The sequence below is a fragment of the Myotis yumanensis genome, unplaced genomic scaffold (assembly GCF_028538775.1).
Source record: "Myotis yumanensis isolate MYYU_CA2020_CCGP unplaced genomic scaffold, mMyoYum1.0.hap1 SCAF_13, whole genome shotgun sequence".
Classification (NCBI taxonomy): domain Eukaryota; kingdom Metazoa; phylum Chordata; class Mammalia; order Chiroptera; family Vespertilionidae; genus Myotis; species Myotis yumanensis.
The window spans coordinates 30,275,495-30,298,625 of record NW_027223764.1 but is presented as its reverse complement, the minus strand read 5'-3'; the positions used below and the strand labels follow the sequence as shown (position 1 = coordinate 30,298,625).

The window sequence follows — 23,131 nt, the reverse complement described above, 5'->3', positions numbered from 1 at the left end:
GACAGCCTCCAGATTAGTTGGATAGACAAAAACAATTCTTTGAGAACTAGGATAGCTCTGCTCCCTCCAGAAACAGGGACCAGAGTGTCACAGTGGGAATGGTGACTGCCATCTTCAGGACTTCTCCAGGACAGGGCGTGGAGACAAGGACAAGTGTAAATGCCACAAAGCTTTCCCACTATTTTTAAGTTGCCTTTTTCTTGACTCTGCCTTTATGAGGTTACTGTCAACCTTTGACTGTTCTCCAGAGTTCTATCAAAGTTGGCTCTGACCCTTTCTGCTTCATTTTTTCAATGCTTTTGTGGAGAGATCATCTATCTTTTAGAGCTTAACCATTTTCACTGACATCCATCTTTTGCAATACATTTTCAATCCTGTAAATTTTAAGTAGCATTATTATTGATGTTTCAGAGGTGATTCTTACATATATTTATATATATAAATATATGTATATATATGTATATATATGTGTATATATATATATATATACACACACACACACACACACACACAAACACACACACACACAGGATTTACTGAATCTAATAAATGTAGCCCAATGTATCCTGTTCTACAACTTTGATCTAACTGGTAGAAAGACTATACAGACCATGCTGGTCTGCCTCTCCCGTGTCAGAGACCCCGTGACACTCCAGAATGGGAGTCAAGCCAATTTCAGAGCAAACTAGATGCAGCTTCATTCAACATTCCTACCAGTCACTGGATAACAACAAAGCCTTGACACATCATGCCTTACATGGGAAGGATAACAATTCCAGGGGAACACTGTCATTGTGGAGGAGATGTCTAGCCTTCCATTCCAGAAAATCCAGCAGAACAGCATGGTGCAGGACCATCAGCCGACGCCAGATAGCTGCATCATCATCTTGGTTGTGGGCCAGCTTGTGGCTGATGAAGACCATCATGTGTTCCACCAGTTGTTCCTATTAAAGAACATCTGTAATGCTTGGGTCTGCACCAAAGACATGTTCAGGCTTGCCCTGCATAACTTCGTTGATCACCTCTCAGCCAGGCACTCATTGTGTTTCCTCTTCCCCATACTATTCACACTCCTCCAGATACTCCAAACATCACACGAAAGAGCGGGGCCATGGTGGGACTAGCCCCAGTGCGCTGTGTGCATGATGCTTGGATGCTAGGCTAGTTCCATCCGACATGAGAAACTTGTGTTGTTCCAGCACATGCTTTAAAAAGACTTGAGTAATGTAAAAGGTTGTCTTTTTTTTTTTTTTTTAGCCCACTTACAAGTTGCTCTAGTAGCCCAAAGTAGTAAAGGAGAAAGCAGCTGCGTCACTGCCCAGATAATGCTTTGTTCAGATCTCTCAATGGCTCATGATACAATGAAACCACAAAAATTCTCGAAGACTTCCCTACTAGTTGTTTATGGACTTCATGAAAGGATGCTTTTGTAAACACCTAAATAGTCTTTCAGCAATGAATACCAAAAGACACTAGCTATTCCTTCTTTCTCTTCAACATAGCCTGCCACTGCCTACTATAATGGGAAATAGGCACATGTTGTCTTAAACAGAGAACTAGCTCCATGATATTCACCAACCCATGAAAAATTTGCTATTTATGTATAATATGGCTCTACATGGAAATATTATATAAATTTCTAGTGGTTTTTCTGATTCATTGTATAAGAAAGAGTATAGAGAGCCTTGATCGTTAAACTGAGGAGGAAATGAAAAACAATTTCTCAGTTTTCTTTATTTTATTATACTGTGGCTAGGTTTTCAGATTTCCTATTTCTTTAATTACTTGCAAATAAGTCTCAGAAGCAATAAATGTACTTTTCTCTGAATGTCATTTTAGAATAAGATTATCTGAACCATGTGTGGTGTGGAAAGTTGATCTAAACCTGACTGTTATGAACTACTGTAGTAATTGGTTTACAGTTATTTCGATAAAACATTTAAAAATGTACAAGAGGCAGAGGCAGTGTTTTCATAACCATACCATATGTTCAGAGCATTTATTAAATCTATATCAACAACAGCAACAGAGACTCTGATTTTGATTCATTGGTGTTGACTTTCTGTACCCCACCTACCATATGTGGTGTTAATTGCTTAAATTCCACTATCACAGTAAAAGTAGCTGCATTAAAATTATGTCATTTGGTTTGGAAATTTTTCATTCTTGCAAAGGAACTCAACAACCTTAAAAGACTTATGATTTTCAGCATGAGTCTTAGAATCATACATCTTATATACTTAAGATGTGTTTGATGAAGGGGAAACGCATAGCAGAAGAAGTTCAGGATAGCGGGGAGACTCCCCTGTGGTAACATTCCTCTCTGTCTTATCTGTTTGTTTGTTTTCTCTGTCACTAGAACTGGGATTCTAACCTTAGGGAAAGCCCTGGACAGGGAGAGCACCGATCGCTACATTCTCATCGTCACTGCACACGATGGCAGGCCAGATGGGGTGAGTACTCTCCCTGGGAAAGGGTTTTAAAAATAGTATTAAACTGAGAGAACCTTGTAGTTTTACACTTTAAAAAATGTATCACTCTCATGAATTCATGAATAAGTCTCTCTCTCTCTCTCTCTCTCTCTCTCTCTCTCTCTCCTATTATAATTGCTCAAAGTGCTCTTTTCTCCAGTAGGCTCCTTTGCTAATAAATGAACCTATACTTTGAATATGTTCTGGTGTTAAACAACTTTTGACCTGACAGAATAAATACTTGTGTTTGACATTCTTACCAAATTTATGGGGAACATGAAATCTAACCTAGTCTGGGAAGTATTCAGTTATGTCCATCAGCAACAGAGCACTCTGGGAATTTTACTGTGTTGGAACCTGTTTCCTTTAATGTCACTTTGTGGGGTGGAGAAGAGTTAAAAGGGAATTTGTGGATACATGCCTTGAAGCACTTAGGAAAAGAAATTGATTCCACAGTGGATTTGTAAGCAGCACTCAGAATCTGTACTAATCCTTGATGATTGAAGTGGTTTAAAGGGACCCTTAAATCTAGAGAAGATAAATTTTATTTTCTCTGCGCTCAAATTAGTTTTAAGAATAAGTCATTCTGAATTGTTTTAAGAGAATTCAACTGTATTCTTTAAACAATGCCAGGCACAACCAGCACTATTCTGATTTTTAAGCATGGTAACATGTCATTAGACTATTTTTCACCATTTCTATTCCATAGCTTTTTGTCTTTGGGGGTTCTTTTTGGGGGTGGGGAAGGTGTTTTGTGTGTGTGTGTTTCTTTTTTTAAAATATATATTGTATTTATTTCAGAGAGGAAGGGAGAGGGAGAGAAAGATAGAAACATCAATGATGAGAGACAATCATTCATCGGCTACCTCCTGCACTCCCCACACTGGGGATCGAGCTCACAACCCTGACATGTTCCCTGAACAGGAATCGAACTGTGACCTCCTGGTTCATAGGTCGATGCTCAACTCCTGAGCCACACCATCCAGCTGTGTATGTTTCTTTTATCAAGCGCATCTAGACTCACTCAGCACTGTCCTCTGGGAATAATTTCAAACCCCGTATAGGTATATAGGCAAGAATTATCCAATTCAAATGGTAAAAAAATCTACCATTTTCTTGAAATGTCTTATTTGATCAATATGATAAATTGTTTGGGACCATATAATGATCCTCTCACAGGAATGTTACATTTCAGAGAAAAAGGGGTGCATGTACAAACAAAAGCTTGCCACCCATAATATTTGATCAAAATAAAGGTAAAATCACTTTCTCAAAGTTAGCCTTTAGTAAATACTTGACATTTTCAAGATGCTTTTCCTTTGATAGCATCATTTGCTTTTTCTGTTTTTGAGCTTCCTCCTCTTCTTTTTTTTGTTTTTGTTTTTGGAAAACTAAGAAATAGGAATAGGAACAGAGATGCTTTTCAGAGAGACAAATGCCACAATTAACAAGTAACTGACAATACAGTAAAAATAGCTCCTCTCACATTTAATCTTTTTCTTTTCAATTTAAGACCTCAACCGCCACAGTAAACATAGTGGTGTCTGATGTGAATGACAATGATCCAGTGTTTGATCCCTATCTGCCTAGAAATCTGTCCGTGGTGGAAGAAGAAGCCAATGCCTTTGTGGGTCAAGTCAGGGTAAGTGGAGTATGTGTTAGGCAATGGGGCACCAGAATTATTTGAAAGCCGTCAGTGAGAGTACTTGGCTATAATGCAGGGTGGGGATAAAGTACATGCATTCTCAATCACTGTGCCAGACATCTTTCAAGATATTTTTTTAAATAATATCATTTCCATTTGCTGCTTAACTTTTAAGATTTAGTTAATTCACATTTTATAACCATAGTATAATTTAACAGTGATTCATTTAAGAGTATTCTATTTTAATTACTTTAATTTATTTTTTGGAATTATAATAAAGTGTTTTACAATAAATATGTAACTAGCTATATCATAAAGTATAAATTTGAAAATACATACCTCAAAATACAAATGCTTAGATGTCAATTATTTTGGTGTCTGAACATGACTTTAGCATCTACTCTGTACCTTATGTAATAACACACAACCTTTGTCCAGAAAAATCAACACTCATTTCTAGGCATGTTCTTCTAATTTCTATCTGGACATACTACTCAATTTCTGTAGTTTTGATGAAAAATCCAGTTTAAATAAAAATCAGAGACAGTACAGTATTTCTCAGTTAGGCCATGATTGGTTTTGAACATAGTTAATGGTTTAGAAGCTGCAAATGAGGGCCAGTTTTGAGGAAGGTGTACATATTTTGAGGCATCTAGCTCAGCTGAGGCATTGATATGGTCTCCAGGCAAGGAAGATACCTCCTCTGGAAGGAGCGAGTCACTCAGGCATCCTGAGTCTATGTTTCAGGATCCCACCTCTTCCCTGGTAAGGCCCTGGGTTTTGAATAGGAGGTTTGCTGGTGCTTAGAAGTAAGACTTCTTTACGATTCAGCTGCCCGTACAATCAGGCAAAGGGTCTGGTTTTCATTCAATATTCTCTCTGGCTGCAAAAAAAGAGGATTTCTTTAAATGCTGTATTAGAGTCCTTCTGACTTTCATACCATGTCCTGACATTTTGAAAGGTTAGGTTGATCCCCTCAGTTTTTCTCTCAGAGCATACGGATAATATGAAAGCTACCAACTCCACAGTGAGTACTGCTCTCATCTTCACTGTCTCTCTCAAATCCTGGAGACACTGCATCAGGCGCACATCTCCTTATGCCTTTATGTCATCCCACTTCACGACAGGGAAGAGTCTTAGTAACTGAGCTGTTAACATCATGCCAACAGGTCTTGATGCCATGTGAACAGCAAGCCACTCAACTCCAGAACCCTATACAATACCTCTGGTGTCACACATTTTACTGTGGATTCTACAAGAAGAAACCTAGATGCAAAGATTCTGGTCTAACTAGTTATTCGAGAAGTTCACGTTAACACTAATAGGGAAGTAAGGAAGTAATGCAAGAAGCCATGGCAGCCAGTGAAGGGATTGCTATTAACCATCTATCATAGGAGGGCTGGAGATTAATTTCAAGGGCAATGGGCAATGGCATAAAACACCTTTTCCAGAAGTATTGATCCCAAGATGTTACAGCCAAAGGTGATCCTGAGTGGGGGGGTGAAAGGATTGAGAAAAGACAGACAAGAGAATGAATGCTGGGTCTCAGTGGGACGCTGCTCCCTGATGAGGAGACAGCGCCAGTGCCCACAAGCTGTGTCTTTATTTTATAGCAGATGCCACGAGGCAAAGTAGGGGCGTGATCAAGTTGTTTATAGCATTCTCGTGAGTTTCAACCCTACTCAACTACGTGCACCCGAACTCTATCACAAGGCACGTGGGGCCACATGTTTGGACCATAGGTTCAAGCTTACAACCACAGCTGTTGGCTATAATTGTGCTGGGAGGGCCCTGCCCTCCAGCTGGGACTTGCACGTGGCAATGAGAGGACCCTGTCCTTTCATTAGTCCGAGGCTTGAACCTGGCCAAAACACTGCAGCCGCGCCCCACACCAAGAAGTGATAGATCTTCCAAATCCTTACACTAGATCCTGAGAGTTCTTGATCACCCATGCTGTAGAATGGGGCATATTTTCAGCACACCCTGCTTCCCATGCAAGCGAGCGGCCAGCTCTCTGTGATTCTGATATAAAGGCATCAGTCAGACTACAGATGCTAGCAGATGGAAGTTAACCCGCATTAACTTGAGGGACAAGCATGAGGTGCTTACAGCTTCTTTACACCAAGCAAACAATGTGATAAGAAGGGCATGTGCAGAAGACATAGGAAGGAGTCAATATTGAAGTGCACTTGTGAAAGATGAATACTGGTGAAAAGAATTAGAGAGGGATTGGAAACTGTCTAGAGAAAGGTAATTGTATGAATAAAAGTGTAGACAAATGAGAGTATGTGACATGTCCTAATTACAGTCAGTAAGATGTGCTATATCCAAACATTTCTCTACACCGTGTTGTAGAAGGTGATGGGGACCACTGGAGATTCTGAGGTGTGACATCATGAGATTTTTATTATATAAACACTAGAGGCCAGGTGCATGAAATTTGTGCACCGGTAGGGTCCCTAGGCCTGGCCGGCAATCAGGGCTGATCTGTGGGGCACCGACGGGGCAATCAGAGGGTCCCCACTTGCACCCGCCTAGGCCAGGCTGGCACCGCCTGCTTGCTGGCCCCACTCCCCACCGCTGGTCATCTCCCTGTGCAGGGAGACTGGCGAGGTGATTGGGGGGCTCCACTGGCACCCACTTTGGCTGGCCTGAGACCTGCGGGCTGGAGGAAGCTCCTGCATTGAGCGTCTGCCTCCTGGTGGTCAGTGTGCATCATAGCGACTGGTCGTTCTTCCATTCAGCCAATTTGCATATTAGGCTTTTATTATATAAGATTGCTCCTGAGTAGATTATAATGGAAGCTTCCAAATCCAAAAAGCTGAATTAGAAGGCATTTGTAATGGCCAAGACATATGAGACTTGAATTAATATAAATGTCTTAATTATGATAATTAAATTATATTACAGTTGTCATTCTAGACTGCTATTGATGAAAACTGGAAAATTTAGTTATATCTACCAACTATTCAGATAAAATAATAAACAGGTATTGAAATCATTTAGGAAAACTATCTTTCTAATCTCAATTGACTGAGTATTGGAGAGATAAACCCTTATAGAATATGTAACTAATAACACATAAGTATACATTAACATGATTGATTTTTAGTTAATTTTAATTTAACTTATCTTTACTACTTTTCCTAGTGATTCTTTGTCTTTGAAAGAATTTTTTTATCTTCTTGTTTTTAAACTTGATGGGAAATGGTCTGTATATTTCAATATTGAAAATTAAAATATAGCCCTTAGCACTCATAATTTGATAAAGTAGTAATTGTCCTGGTCTTTAGGCAATACATTTTCTTACAAAACTAAAATGAGTTTTAAAGTACAAAAGAAAAAAAATCATCCAAAGCAGGAGCATGCATCTGATTCTGCACAGTTCCAGAGATGTTGTAATGTTCATAGAATGGAATTTTCATGCATCATAATGGTTTCCTGTTGCTGCCTAATGATCCTATATAATAAAAGGGTAATAAGCAAATCAACTGAACAGCAGAACGACCAGTAGCTATGACATGCACTGACCTCCAGGGGGCAGACGTTCAATGCAGCAGCACCTCCCACAGGGGGAGCGCAGCTCGGCCAGAAGCTGGGCTGGCAGCCGGTGAGCCAGCAAGTGCAGAGGAGGTGGCGGGAACCTCTCCCGCCTCCGCGGCAGCACTAAGGATGTCCCACTGATGGCTTAGTCCTGCTCCTCGCAGTCGGGCATCCCCTGAGGGCTCCCAGACTGCAAAAGGGCACAGGCCGGGCTGAGGGGACCTCCCCCCCCCAGTGCATGAATGTCGTGCACTGGGCCTCTCGTAATTATATAATACATTACTTTCACTAAAAGACTCATGGTCTGCTTATAATATGTAATTTTGTCACCAAAACTATTAAGGCACATTTAAAACCAAGATATGTCTGGATAGTTATTTTACTGAATTTGAGTTACCGACTTCGGAGTTTTGTTTGAACAATGTTTTGGTATGCAAAATAAACATTTCATTAAGGTAGTTTTGTGGTATCAAACTTTATTAAAGAGGAAAAACTTATTAAATAGAAATATTTATAGATTATACAGAGCAAAAAATTTTATTGGGCATAGTAAAAAATAAACTACCAGGCACTAATGTTTTAACATAGAACTTACTGTACACAAGTATAGTGTACCACACTTAAATTTGAGGATTGCCCTAGCCGGTTTGGCTCAGTGGATAGAGCGTAGGCCTGCAGACTCAAGGGTCCCAGGTTCGATTCTGGTCAAGGGCATGTACCGTGGTTGCGGGCACATCCCCAGTAGGGAGTGTGCAGGAGGCGGCTAATCTATGTTTCTCTCTCATCGATGTTTCTAACTCTCTATCCCTCTCCCTTTCTCTCTGTAAAAAATCAATAAAATACATTTTAAAAATAAATAAATAAATAAATTTGAGGATTGTCTCCATATTCTCAGTGCACTTGAGGCAGCAGTATTGTTGGGAGAAAAATATGTATGCAGAAAAAACTTATCAAACACAGTAAAAATAATATTTTTTCTCTGTCAAGGGGCAAATGTGTCATATCAATTATTTACTAAAAGGAAGGAGAAACACCACAAAGGACTAAAGTGGCTATCTCAGGGTTGACAGGAAAATGTGTGATTTCCAGAACCTTGAAAAATGAGTGAGATTATAGATTGAAAAAAAAAAAGATACCAGGCAGATGTGATACAAGACAGAATTGAGCTGAAGAGGCCATTTGAGAACCAGTCGATAATCTGACAGTAATGGAATTTATGTTTAGAGGAGTTCTGGAAACTTGACTTAAAAACGTTGAGTTTAGATGGGGAAGTAGGAAGTCCTAATGAAATGGCCATTGTTATAAAGACTTTACTTGTCAGTGTAATGCTTTCTTTAGAACCTTTTACAGTATTTCACAGGAAACTCTAAAGCAGTGGTTCTCAACCTTGGCTGCTCATTAGAATCACCTGGGAATCTTTTTAAAATCCTGATTTCTGAGCCTCATCCTCCGGAAATTCCGTTTCTTTGTTACTAATGTTGTGGCCCCACCCCATAACAAAGAAACAGAGTTCCAGTGCATAAAATTTATGCACTCAGGGGAGTCCCTCAGCCCGGCCTGCGCCCACTCACAGTCCTGGAGCCCTCGGGGATGTCCGACTGCCATGCACCTGACTTCTGGCTGAGTGGCGCTCCCCCTGTGGGAGCACATTGACCACCAGGGGGCAACTCCTGCATTGAGCGGGATCGGCCGAAACCACTCTCATCAGCTATCCAACATCCTCCGAGGCATCTTAGAATGTGAGAGGGCACAGGCCAGGCCGAGGGACCCCACCAGTGCATGATCGGGGCCAGAGAGGGACGCGGGAGGTTGGCTAGCCGGGGAGGGACAGCGGGAGGACTCCAGGGCATGTCCGGCCTGTCTTGCTTAGTCCCGATTGGCCGGACCCCAGCAGCAAGGTAACCTACCGGTCAGAACGTCTGCCCTCTGGTGGTCATTGCACGTCATAGCGTGCAGTTGAGTGGCCTTAGCATATTATTAGCATATTATGCTTTGATTGGTTGAACAGGCGACTGGACACTTAGCATATTAGGCTTTTATTATATAGGATAAGACAGTGGTTCTCAACCTTCCTAATGCCACAACCCTTTAATACAGTTCCTCATGTTGTTGTGATCCCAACCATAAAATTATTTTCGTTGCTACTTCATAACTGTAATTTTGCTACTGTTATGAATCGTAATGTAAATATCTGATATGCAGGATGTATTTTCAATGTTACAAATTGAACATAATTAAAGCATAGTGATTAACCACAAAACAACACGTAATTATATATGTGTTTTCCGATGGTCTTAGGCAAACCCTGTGAAAGGGTCGTTCGACCCCCAAAGGGGTCACGACCCACAGGTTGAGAACCGCTGGGATAAGATAAATAGTTGAAGGTTCAGCTGGGTCTATTGTTGGGATTATGTATGTCATTTTAAACACGTTTGGTAAATTGCTTGGATGTATTTCCCAGATTCTATTTATTCCTAAAACTGAACGACCTGCTGGGAATAAATCATTCTAATGCGTAAGAGCCAGGCAGATGAGTTTGAACCCTGGTTCTTCAGAAGTGGGGAATCATGATGCTTAGTTCAATAGAATGTGTCATTTTCCTTTATTTCTCAACTAATGTCTGGTAGATTCAATCTTGACTCCAAGTTGGGGAATGAGGAGAAGATAAAGCAAGATCTATCTCAGCAAACACTGGTGTGAGATGCTGGGTCCCAAAGAGAATTTCTTTGTGATGTGGAATAGCATTTAACATCAAGAATGAGATGGTGTTCTTACTTTGGCATGCTTGCCACAGTGGGTGCTTCGGTGCATGACTGTGTGTGCATACTTGGGGTGAGTGGAGGTTTAGGGGGAAGCAGTGCAGGGAGGAAGGCTTGAAGCTCATGTCAGAGGTTTTAACCTTTGTGATGGCATCTTCTTGAAGAGTTTCTTAGGGGCCTGAATTCTCCTGAAATTTTGTGTCTCTCTGTTTCAGCATAGCCCTGGGCATGAATGCATGCACAGATGCATCAGAGGAGGCGTGTTTGGAGGCAACACTGCCTGTTAAGATGAAACAAGTTCTAAGCAGTGTACCCAATATTGAGTGAGCTACCTCCCAGCAAACCTCCAGTAAATACCTTGCAGAAATTCTCATGCTGAACTGACTTCTTTTAATGCTAAGTAACAGCAATAGAGCCCTGAGTCAACAAAAATGTTCTTCCAGTTCTAAAACAAAAGAGGCTGAGTGTATTTAACCTGAAACACTAATGTATTCCCAGTGTGAGATCTGCATGCTAAATCTCAGCAGCGATGAAGTGGTAGAGATTTTGTTTGAAACCCTAAGCAGTTTTAAAATCATTAGTAAACTGCAGTGTTTAGAAGGGTAGTGATGGTGTCATTTCTGAGAATAAATATATATATATATATATATATATCCTTCAACTAGACAATTTATTATTAAGAAAAATAAATCTGACCTTTAGTGGTCTGTCTGATTAATGATGTGATCTCCCTGTGTGGGGTTCTAAAAATGAAATGAAGGTGGGAAGCTTTATGGTCTTTTATTTATTTCTTATAGCTCAGCATGACATTCAACAGTGCCTGAAACTATAATACTTCTTTGTTAAGTGGGTCACAACTGGGGAATTGTATGGCTTCTCTTGTCAAGTCAAACTATATAATGCAAATACTGTTCTCAGTCCAGTAAAGAAAAATCACTCCCCAATTTCAAAAATTAGTGGCATACATTTAATGTTGCTGCCTACAGATGGAGATGTATCTATTTCTGGTGAATATTTTTGAAACTTGGGGATCTTTCAGATATTCAACCATCAGTTCATAAATGGATTAGAAAGTTGTATGCATTTATTGATACAATATATACTTGGGACCTACCCTTTTAGTAGTTTTTAGTCTTATTATCAGCTATTATAATGAGTGCATGTACATGTGTATGCATTTGTATGTGTGTGTAAATATTCATAGCTGTATAATCCCAGCTGTACAATGAATGATTTCTCCCACCATCCTCATGGTAACCAATGATCTCTTTATTGCTAAATATAGTTTTTATCTGAATAACTTTACTACTGCATTTGAAATGAACCCCTTACTGTTGAGACTCTACTATGTTTGCTCCTGGTTTTTATGTTTAAGAATCTTTAATTCTTTTTGCCTTCCCTTTATCTGATTCCTTCATAAATCTTTTTTTTTTACCACAGCAAAAGATAATATTTTTATTTGAGAAAAATGCACACTATATCAGTATATTATACATATACCATAAAAGTTATTCACTTTTGTTAACATCATCAGAATCAACATCATAGACATATCCCAAACCTCCAAAACAAACTTTGAATTTTGGAAGTACCTTCTTAGTGGTTGTTCTGATTCTACACATGCCTTTTGGGAAATCCAACTCATGTGGAAGCCCACATTTTTAATTGCACTTGGATGTTGATGTCTCCCATAGATGTATCTTGAGCCCCACTCTGCTCCTTCAATCTATACCCTCAAATAGATACTTACCTGTAAAACAAACCTACTTGTATGTCCTATAGTCATCTCAAATTCAACATGTTTAAGATTGAACCCTTATTTTCATCTTCCCCAGAAAAGGCTCCTTCTCCAGAATCATGCATCTTGATTACCCATGCCCCAAGCTAAAGGTTGAGGAGGCATCTGAGTCACCTCTTACTCCCCCACTGCCCATATCCAGTCAGTCACCAGTCTTGGTAGTTTACATCTTTCAAATTATTCTCAAATTTTTCCTTTCTCCAAACAACCATAGTCAGACACTCATTATTTCTCACCTGAGCTATTATTATAACCTCTTAATTGCTTATCCTGACACTGGTTTTGAGACCTCATAATTGTCCTCACTGTAACTGCTGGAATGCTATCTCTAACAAACCAGCTGCACTGTAGGAGGTATTCTACAATGCAACAAACAAGACACACCTCCCACTGCAACTTCACCTTCAGGAATAATAACCTGCTTCTAATCACTAATATTTGCTCTCAGAACTCTCCTTCGTCTCTTTCTTTGCCTCTGCTCGTGCCTGCTGCCTTGATGTCTTCTTTCTCCCTTCTTCATTTAGATAACTCAACCTTGAAAATTCTAGTCACACATAATCTCTTTCAGAAAATCTTTTCTGGGTCCTAGGAGTCTCCTACTCATGGCTCCAAATTATACTGTGAACAGCTTTTTTATAGTACTTACTAAAGTACACGTAAGTTCCCTGAATATACAAATTACTTGAAAGCAGAGACTGTGTCCTATTGATCTTTGAACCCTCACTACCCAGCCCAATAGTTGGCATTAGAACACGCTAAATTAAATTAGACCTAATGTATTAAAGTGATCAAGAAGTGCATTTTTTACAAGTGATTCATAAACATTATTTAAAAAGAAGAGATGTAATAAACTTCAAAATCTACACATATATATTTGGCTTATTCACATACCTACAGGTCAATAAGTTTTCTTGATACATAGAGAAAAAGTTTTTATATTGAATATCTATCAACTTTTACAATTTTAGCATGTAGAATAGCACACATAGAGTTGATTTAAAAAGCAGTGTTAATGCAAAGAACAATTGAAATTTATGTTGGTACAGGGGAAAATATTTACCACCCAGGAAACAAGGCAATAATAATGAAGGATGTTCCCAGGTATAAGAAGATTGCAAGGAGGAAAACTGTAACCAGCCTGCTTGGTTACATTTTAGAATTGTGTTTTCATTCACCCTTTTAAAATATATACCCTATTTAAATTATTTACATTTATATAAAAAGAAATGCCAGCTATTTTTGCCTCACAAATCCCAGATCCATTCATCTAGCTGTGCCTTTTAATGCTGCATTAGTTATTTATGAGATCCAACTTGGTACAAATTGCACTTCTGTTTTATAGACTGAGGAGAATTCATGGCTTGTTCACGTTAGTTGGATTCAGTTCTTCTCTACAAATGTTATAGCTCACTACCATTACTTACACTGAGTTTACTGCCTAACTAAGGAAGAAGCTTGACAATCAACCTAAGGTTTTATAGGAGGCATTCCAACTGTTTCTGAAGCCTTTATTAAGACCGTATCTTGTCCTTTAAACTTTATGAAAAGTGTATAATTTAGAGAAAGTGATTTAAACATAACTGTACAATGTAATAAGTTATTATAAAGTAAACAGAAATATAAGTACAACCCAGATATATAGTGTATCCCTAGGAAAGTACCTGCATGATTTGTCCTAGTTACAACTATAATTAATAACTACAATAGATTCTTGCTTTCTATTATAGATTTACAAACTAAATCAGCATCCATAAATAATATAATTTAGCTTTGACTTTTGCAATGAATATAAACAGAATTGCATAGTATGTATGCTTTAGTATCTGCCTTCTTTCATGCATCATTATCTTTGTAAGATTTAACCACATTTCTGCCTCTGCCTGTCTATGTATTTTCTGTGCTGTCTGTGACTAAGTCACAATTATTTTCCAAATTATATTATTGATGAGTATTTGAGTGGTTTCCAATATGAGGTATTATAATCAATGATGTGAATACTGGAATATAATTTCATCTGGTGCACATGCACCTGAGTTTTTCTGTGTTATAAGTATGAGAATATTTGATCAATTGAAAATGTCAAAAATTTTTCATGGTGACTGTACCAAGAAATCTGTGAGTTAGTTATAGTCCCCATTTGCATGTTTAATATGTGTCAATATTTCTAATTTGGACCAACATGGTGTGATTTCAGTGTTATCACATTGTGGTCATGATTAGCATTTCCCTACTAAGATTGAACATCTTTTCATATATGTGTTTAATAGCTACTTTGCTTTTTTCACAAACTGCCTACTTAAGTCTTGTATTTATTTATCTACTGGGTTGACATTAATTATGCTTCTTGAACGTTCTTTTTCATCTATGGGAGTTCTTCACTTGATCTTAGCCAAAAGGCTGAGAAGCGATGTGGTAGTTCTTTGTATATTCAAGACATGACTCCCTTCTTGTTACATGCCTTTGAAATGTCTTCTCCAGCTCTGAGACTTGCATTTAACTTTCTTAAAGGTGTCTTTTGATACACTGAGTTTTCACTTTTAAGATTGCTAACTATATGCATCATTTTTTCATTTGTTACTTGCTATCCTCAGATTATGAAGATAATCTCTTACATTATTTTAAGAAGCATTATTGTTTTGTTAATATTATTCATATTCAATATAAATACTTGTAGGCAAACTTTAAAAATATATTTTCTTCTAGGAGTGTCACAGTTTTAGGTGTTGTAAGTCATTAATACCTTTTGAGTTTATCTTTGTCCATGGTGTAAGATTAGGGTCCAATTTCATTCATTTTCATGTGCATGTCTAGTTTCCCAGCACCATTTGTTGAAGGTACTATCTGTTTCCCATTGTGATTCTTGGATCCCTTGTCAAAGATGGGTTACCTGAATAGGCACTGGCTTATTTATGGGATTTTGATTCTGTGTATTTGATCTGTTTGCCTGTGTTTATACAATGTCCTCAGATTATGAATTACTGTAGCTTTGTAATATATTTTGAAATCAGGAAATATGGTGCTGCCTCCAGTTTTGTTCTTTCTCAAGATTTCATTGGCTATTCGGTATCTTTTGTAGTTCCATATAAATTTTATGATTTTTTTTTATTTTTCATAAAAAATGCCATTGGTTTTGTTGGAGATTTAATTGAATCTGTAATCAATTTGGGCAGTATGTAAATTTTAAAAGTATTGTCTTTTAATTCATGAACATGGAATTCTTTCTATTTATGTCTTAATTTATTTTTTATCAATGTTCACTTGGTTAATCAATGTTTGTCTTTTTTTATCAATGTTTTATCTATAGCAAGAGAAGGTCATCATATAATGATAAAAGGATAAATTCATTAGGAAGATACTAGTATAAGAATAATAAATTTATATCATTCAGTATCACAGCACCTAAATAGATAAGCAAACATTAACATATCCAATGTGAGATTAATACAACAAATTAAAAATAGGAGACTTTAATGTCTGCTTTTAATTATAGATAGAACATCTAGACAGAAAATTAATACAAAAACAACAGGTTTAAAAAACATTATAGACCAGCTGACCCTGACATATATATAGACTATTCCACCCAGGCACAACAGATTATGCATACTTCTTAAAAGGACATGGAACAATTTCCAGGATAGATCATTTTTTTGGGGTTACAAAACAAGTCTTATAAAATTTAAGAAGATTGAAATTACACAAAGTATCTTTTCAACCATAATAGAATAAAACTAGAAATCAATAACAGAAAAAAAAGAAAATTCATGAATATGTGGAAATTAAGCAAAATATTCTTGAACAACCTATGGGTTAATGACAATATTAAAAGGGAAATTAGAAAATGTTTCAAATCAAAATGCAAAGAAAATCACAACATATCAAACTTATGAGATATAGGAAAAGCAATATTAAGAGGAAAGTTAATAGCAATGAATTTATCAATACCAGATACCATTTCATTGTAGATAAAAAATAAACTTAGAATAGTAAAATAAAATTACCACAAAATTGGTTGTTTATGAATTGCTTCACTTTAATTAAGCTCTTCATCAAACTTCATGATTTTGAATAATTTCTGCTTCACAGGACTTTTCTCTTGAGCAGTGGAAAGTTTAATGCTAATAGGATCAATGGAGGAGGCACCAGGTGAAGACTTGGGAGGGTAGGAATAGAAAAAAAAAAGAGGTAAAATAGAAGTAATAAAAAAAATGAGAAGAACCTAATGATCAGATTCCCCTCTGTCATTTCAAATAAGGAATATTTTTAATAATTACCTCCCCAAAAATAAGTATACCTACTTTTTCCTTTGAAATTCTAGATTATTTAATCATGCCCATTACTAATTAGTGAGACATAAATTTCAATAGAAATATTCATACTTAGAAAATTTGACACTCAATTATGGTCTCACTAAATATTGTAGGTAGTCTTGGTCCTGAAAAAACCAAAAAGTCAATATTAATGCATTGAAATAATGTCATTCACTGAAAGAACTTAATGAATTCACCATTCAATGAAGATTCATCAGTTATGTAAATTTAGTTGACTTCTCTAAGCAAAATTTGCTTTTATGATTTTTCTCTTTGATTGCCACTCAATTATAAATCACAATTCCCATGAGCCTCAGAATAATTCACAATTGCATAAAATCTTCTACAGACTTAATGTGCAGCACTTGCTACTTTCCATTTTTATTTTAAAGAGATGCTGTAGAGAAAACATTTTACAACACTAGCAGCACATCCGTCACAATTTTATTTTCTTCCTGTATTTGGCTTACTCTCAACTTTTTGAAATAAGAGTGTGTGAGAAGAATGTATGAGACATTGTTAGGATTTATTGAAAATAAACAGATGACAATGAATGAGAGCTATATGAATTTTTGAGAGATTATCTAGATTCCACGCCAATCTGGGGGCAGTTAGCTATGGTTATGAATGTAGGAAGACATAGTAAAACTCTTAAATAATATCAGCATTATTTACTCACATATATTGGTTGTTAGCTACATGCTAAATACTATTCCAAGTGATTTATGTGTATTAGCTTATTCAATACTCACAAAATCTGATGTGGTAGGTACAAATATTATTTCTATACTAGATGCCCAATGCACAAAATTCATGCAAGAGTAGGCCTTCACAGCCGTAGCTGCCTGGAACCCTCTCTTGCAGCTGTTGCGTCTGCCTTGATCCCACAACTGCAGCCCTGGCTTGGTCCCAGAAGGATGTCCAGAAGGATGTCTGGTCCAATTAGCATATTACACTTTTATTATTATAAACTAGAGGCCTGGTGCACGAAAATTTGTGCACTGGGTGGGGAGGTCCCTCAGCCCTGCCTGCCCCCTCTCACAGTCTGGAAGCCCTCAGGGGATGTCCTACTGACAGCTTAGGCCTGCTCCCCAAGCAGTCTGGCTTCCCTCTACAGGAGGCGACCGGGCTCATCAGGGGAAGGCGCTGCCCCCATTACCCCACTGCAGCCACTGGTGGCTGTGGCGGCTGTGAGGCCTGAGCTCTGGGTCTCGCAACCGCCGGGGCTCATGGCTGCCTGAGCCCCGGGCCTCGCAGCCACTGTGGCTTTGTTCGGATGGACTTCCAGAAGACATCCGCCCTAATTAGCCTATTACCCTTTTATTAGTATAGATGTGCAAACTCTAAGAGGTGAATTATTTACCAAAATTATGTAACTGGCAAGTCAATATCAGCTGTGTCAAGCTGTGAAATTCTAAAGAACCTGTATTTACAATAGGAGGTAGCCTAAAATTCTGGAGAAGAGCACTCACCATAGCATTGGATAGTCTGAGGTTCAAATTCTAGCTATGTTCTAGCAACTCAATGACTTTGGGCAAAGTATATAACCTACCTGATACTCTGTTTTCTTGTCTAAAATAGGAGAGTCTGTATCTAGATCATAAAGTCCCCTAAGGCTTAAAGAAGAGAATTCACAATCCCTGAAGTATAATAGTAGTGGTGGCAGCAGTAACAGTTTGCACGCTTGAATTTTGAGGCTTAAATTGAGGTTGATTTAGTCACCCATGATATGAAACAGCTTCGTGTTATGTATTATGCCTTCGTAAAGATGGCTGACAATGTTGCGCCAGTCACTAATTATGTACAGAAGCTTGCTGCTTGTCATCGGAGTCTTGTTCAGTTTGACTTTCAACTTAGGATGATTCTTCAGTCAGCTCTGAATCTAAATCATTATGCCATCATCTAGAAAAAAAATTTTTTTTTCTATCTTAACCACAAAAAGGTAATGAAAAAATCAAGCATTTTACTAAAATCAAGACGTATTATATCTATTGTCATTTTTTCTAAGGTAAAAAAAAAATAGTTATTTGTCATGACTTGTACTTAGTACAATTTAAGTGAAAGTCACCAAACTTCCTGATCTTATTAGAGCTGCAGTTTAGGAATGAGGGATGTGAGCTGGATGTCCTTCCTTTCTTGATGCCACACGATTACATTAAGAGCCTCTATTTATATGCTCTCATACTTCACTGTGCTTTTTTCATAATACTTATTAAAATTCAAAATTGTTTACTTGTGTGACTTTATTTAACCTTTATCTCCCTCATTAGAATGTAATTTCCAGGAAGGCTGGTTAGAAACCCGACTATATGCCATAATTGTGCAATGCATCTTTACCTTATTACTGGATATTATTACTCTAGTAATTTTTAAAAGGCAATTATTGTATAATATCTGCTTTTTCCTGTAGTTCAAGTGACAATAGAACAAAGAGCACTTTGCTCTTGTCCTTGTTCACTTCCTCAGTCCCTAAGATGCTGTCCTGTGCAAATTTGTTAGTAAATGTGTGAACAAATTAATGAATACAAGCATGTATGATGGCATCAAATCAATTTTGAATTTAATCATTTTGCATTTTTATGCATTGATATATTCTTTCTAATATAGGAGTGGAGGAAAATAAAACTGTTAAAAGCCTTAGTTAATTTTTACTGAGATGAAAACTCAGTTCTGCACTAAAGCATTACTCTGAGCAAGGCGCACTCTCTGCTCTTTTAGAATTGGCATTAGATAGCAAACACCTAAATACAAATAATCATATGTAAGACAATGTGAGAAGTGCTGAGGCCGGCAGGTGCAGAGCACTATAAGATCATAGAAATGTGGAAGCTAATGTAACTCTCAAGATTAAATTATTATTTAAATATTTTTATTTTTTATTTGTTCCTTTGGTGTTATTTGATGAAAATAACGTTGGTTCTGTGTCTACACAAACATGTTTTAGAAAAGTGCTCCATTGAAACATGTTCTTTGTTCTTAATCTGCCTTCCTGAAAGGCAAAAAAAGTACATCTTTTTTATGTTTATATCAGTTTTTTTTTTTTTTTTTTTTTTTTAATATATTTTATTGATTTTTTACAGAGAGGAAGGGGGAGAGATAGAGAGTTAGAAACATCGATGAGAGAGAAACATCGATCAGCTGCCTCCTGCACACTCCCCACTGGGGATGTGCCCGCAACCCAGGTACATGCCCTTGACCGGAATCGAACCTGGGACCTTTCAGTCCGCAGGCCGACGCTCTATCCACTGAGCCAAACCGGTTTCGGCTATATCAGTTTTTAATGAAGTTAATTTTAGGTAATCTGAGAAGATGAAGGGTATGACTTAAGGCATGTGTAATATGGTATTATACATTACTTAGTATATTACCATGTAGATTAACATATGTTATATAATAAAAGCCTAATATGCTAAGTGTCCAGTCGTCCAGTTGTCTGTTCAACCAATCAAAGCATAATATGCTAATGATATGCTAAGGCCACTCAACCGCTAGCTATGACATGCACTGACCACCAGGGTGCAGACAACCCGTCAACCAGTGGCTATGACATGCACTGACCACCAGGGCGCAGATGCTCTGACTGGTAGGTTAGCTTGCTGCTGGGGTCCAGCCGATCGGACTGAACGAGGCGGGCCAGACACGCTCTGGAGCCCTCCCGTGGTCCCTCCCCAGCCCCAGTTGTGCACCAGTGGGGTCCCTCGGCCTGGCCCGCACCCTCTTGCAATCTGGTACCCCTCGGGGTATGTCAGAGAGCCAGTTTCAGCCCGATCCCGCAGGCCAGGCCGAGGGACCCCACTGGTGCACGAATTCGTGCATCAGGCCTTCAGGATCATTATAATACAAACTCTTTCTTTATCCCTTCAGTATTTTTCCCTCCTTTCTACACACTCGAGCAAAGGCTAATTCTAAACACTATTTTAGTAATAAGTGTGTACCTCTGCTTCATGGCTTCTTTAAATAGATTTTTTTGCCTGTCTCAAAATCCCAAAAGGCCTAGTTAAAAGGTACTTGCAACAACAGAATATTGCTTAAGTTTTAGAGCATGTAATTACATCCAAATCTTTATATATTGACACACAGCTTGTATGATGCCTGCCATTATACTAGTAAGTGGACAAATGTGCAAGCTTATGTGGATTATTGACAATTTTATATAGAATTCAAAATTCAGATTTTAAATGTGACTGTTAGTTTAATGGTCATGTTTTCCATCATCTCTGTGAACTGTGCTGTATACCCTTGTTAGGCCGTGCTTTTATAAAGTATCTACTTTCATAAAATCAATTAGGTCAAGGAAGATAAGGTTATTTTGGTTTACTGAAGGTACAAGAGTATTCTTTTGAGACAAATGAAATATAATATTCCTTTATGTCTGAAACTAATATTCATTATCTCAGTTGAGCAAAGCTTGTACATTTTTTATATTTATATCAGTTTTTAATGAAGTTACTTTTAGGTAATCTGAGAAGATTGGCATGAAGGATAAGACTTAAGGCATGTGTGATATGATATCATACATTCATTAGTATTTTATCATGTAGATTAGCATGAATCACTATAATAACAGAGAGAGCAAGAGACAAAGTGAGGGGGAGGAGAGTTGATGTAGTAGGAAAAGCAAAAGTTTTATACTAAAAAAATCTGGATTGAAGTTTTAGTTCTATTTAGTGTACAAATTGGTCTATTTATTTAAGTTCTTATAACATCAGTTTTCTCATTAGTAAAATGAAGGTGATCATAATAACTTTCTTACAGTTGTTGATGTGATGATTAGAAGGGATAAGGTACATAAAAACAGCTTTTAAATTAGAAGGTACTAAACAAATGTCAGGTATATGTTTATATATATACATATACATAATTATGTCTAATTAGAATGTAGCACCTCATTTGCACCTGCACTCAACATCCAACTTTAGTCACTGAATATAGTAAAAACTTGACTTAATCCTTTGTATTTTAGTTTTGTTTTTGAAAAGTAATTGCAATATATTTAAGAGCAATTAAGTAGCAACATATATAATGCTTTTGTTTATCTTCCTCCAAGCATGGTACCTGACAAATATTGCATGGTTAATACATGCCAATAAAATGAATGATTAAAATAACAGTTCTAATATTAGGAATAAAGAGCAATGTAACAACTTTAATTTCCATTAATTATATTATGCCCTTTTTAAATATGTAGATTAATTGAAAACAATGAGTGTTAGCACTTAAGTGTTTGTAAAGCACTTTAAGTCCTAAATTATTTTCCCATTTTACTGGCATGGCATCTCAGATAGAATACATGAGTGGTAACATAAAAAAAAATCAATTGTAACATAGCTAATAAGTACGTAAAAGAACTGGAAATAAAAAAAAACAACATATTTTTTTTCAGGCCAAAAGTTTAGTATTCTTTTAACTGCACTATAATAAGATAAAAATTTATGCAAGAATATTATGATCAGAATATTGTTTTTGACCAACACGAAGACTGCCATTTACAAGAATTTCTTCTGATTTTTGACTAAATAGAATCTTGCTCTGCTTCCCTTTGAAAAGTTAGATTCTCTCTCAGTTATAAAGGAGGAAATGCTAGCATCTTGTCAATATGTTTTTCTATTTAAAATAAATTACATCAATATGTTTTCTACTTTAGCTGGATGGTTATGATCTGTCTATCTTTCACTGATCATTTCTTGAATGTACATTTATAATGTCTCTATTATGTGTGAAGCACTAGACTCAGTGTTGTAACTAACAGAAGTGTCTGCTCTCATGAACCTCACTGACCAGCAAAGTGTTGGACATTAAATAAGTGCCACATTAGATCCAAAAGTAAAAATCATCATAAGCACTGTGAGGAAAGATAGAGAGTTCTCTGAGAGTGTATAGTAAGTATCTTCCTATATATTAAGAGGCCCAGGAGACTCCCCTGTGAAGGAGAGCTATGTAAGCTCAGAACTAAAGAATTATAGATTTCTGTGAAGACTACTCCAAAAAGAAGAAAATGCAAAGGCTAAAACAGAAGGGAAAAAAAAAGTTCAGCATGACAGTAAATCCTGTATAATAGAAGCCTAACATGCAAATAAACCAAATGGCTGGAAGGCCGGCAGAACCACCAGTCGCTATGACGCGCACTGACCACCAGGGGGCAGATGCTCAACTCAGGAGCTGCCCACAGGCCCCATCTGGCGGCAGGGGGCGGGGCTGGCAAGCAGGCGGTGCCAGGCCAGCCAAGGTGGATGCCAGCAGGGAGCCCCCCAATCTCTCCACCAGTAGCCCCACAGATAGGCCCTGATCACTGGCCAGGCCTAGGGACCCTACCCGTGCATGAATTTCATGCACCAGGCTTCTAGTAACTAAATAAATAACTCAGTGAGGAATGGCTGCAGCAGTGGAGATAATGTTTATAGATGATTTTTTCCCTCCTAGATTGAGATGTGAAAGGCTTACAGCAATACAGCAGACATAGTAGGAAGTTACCTCTTCCCCCTCCTCCTCTTCCTCCTCCTCCTCCTCCTTCTTCTTTTATAATACTGATTTCTTCAGCAGATTTGAAGGCTGATGGAAGTAAATTCAGTAAAAATGGATGTGGAGGATGTTCTTGGGGCATAGCC

The 23,131-nt window shown here is 37.7% G+C and overlaps 1 protein-coding gene and 1 pseudogene across 1 annotated transcript in view; both read left to right on the top strand.

The window, feature by feature from the left end:
• The window catches only part of PCDH15 (protocadherin related 15), a 632,895-nt gene that overhangs the window by 432,571 nt on the left and 177,193 nt on the right, over positions 1 to 23,131 (top strand). Inside the window, exons 17-18 of the mRNA XM_070432784.1 lie at positions 2,360 to 2,453; positions 3,985 to 4,113. Coding sequence (XP_070288885.1) covers positions 2,360 to 2,453; positions 3,985 to 4,113 — 223 coding nt within the window. The remainder of the gene's footprint in view (positions 1 to 2,359; positions 2,454 to 3,984; positions 4,114 to 23,131) is intronic.
• Positions 658 to 1,124, top strand: LOC139022131 (nuclear transport factor 2 pseudogene; annotated as a pseudogene).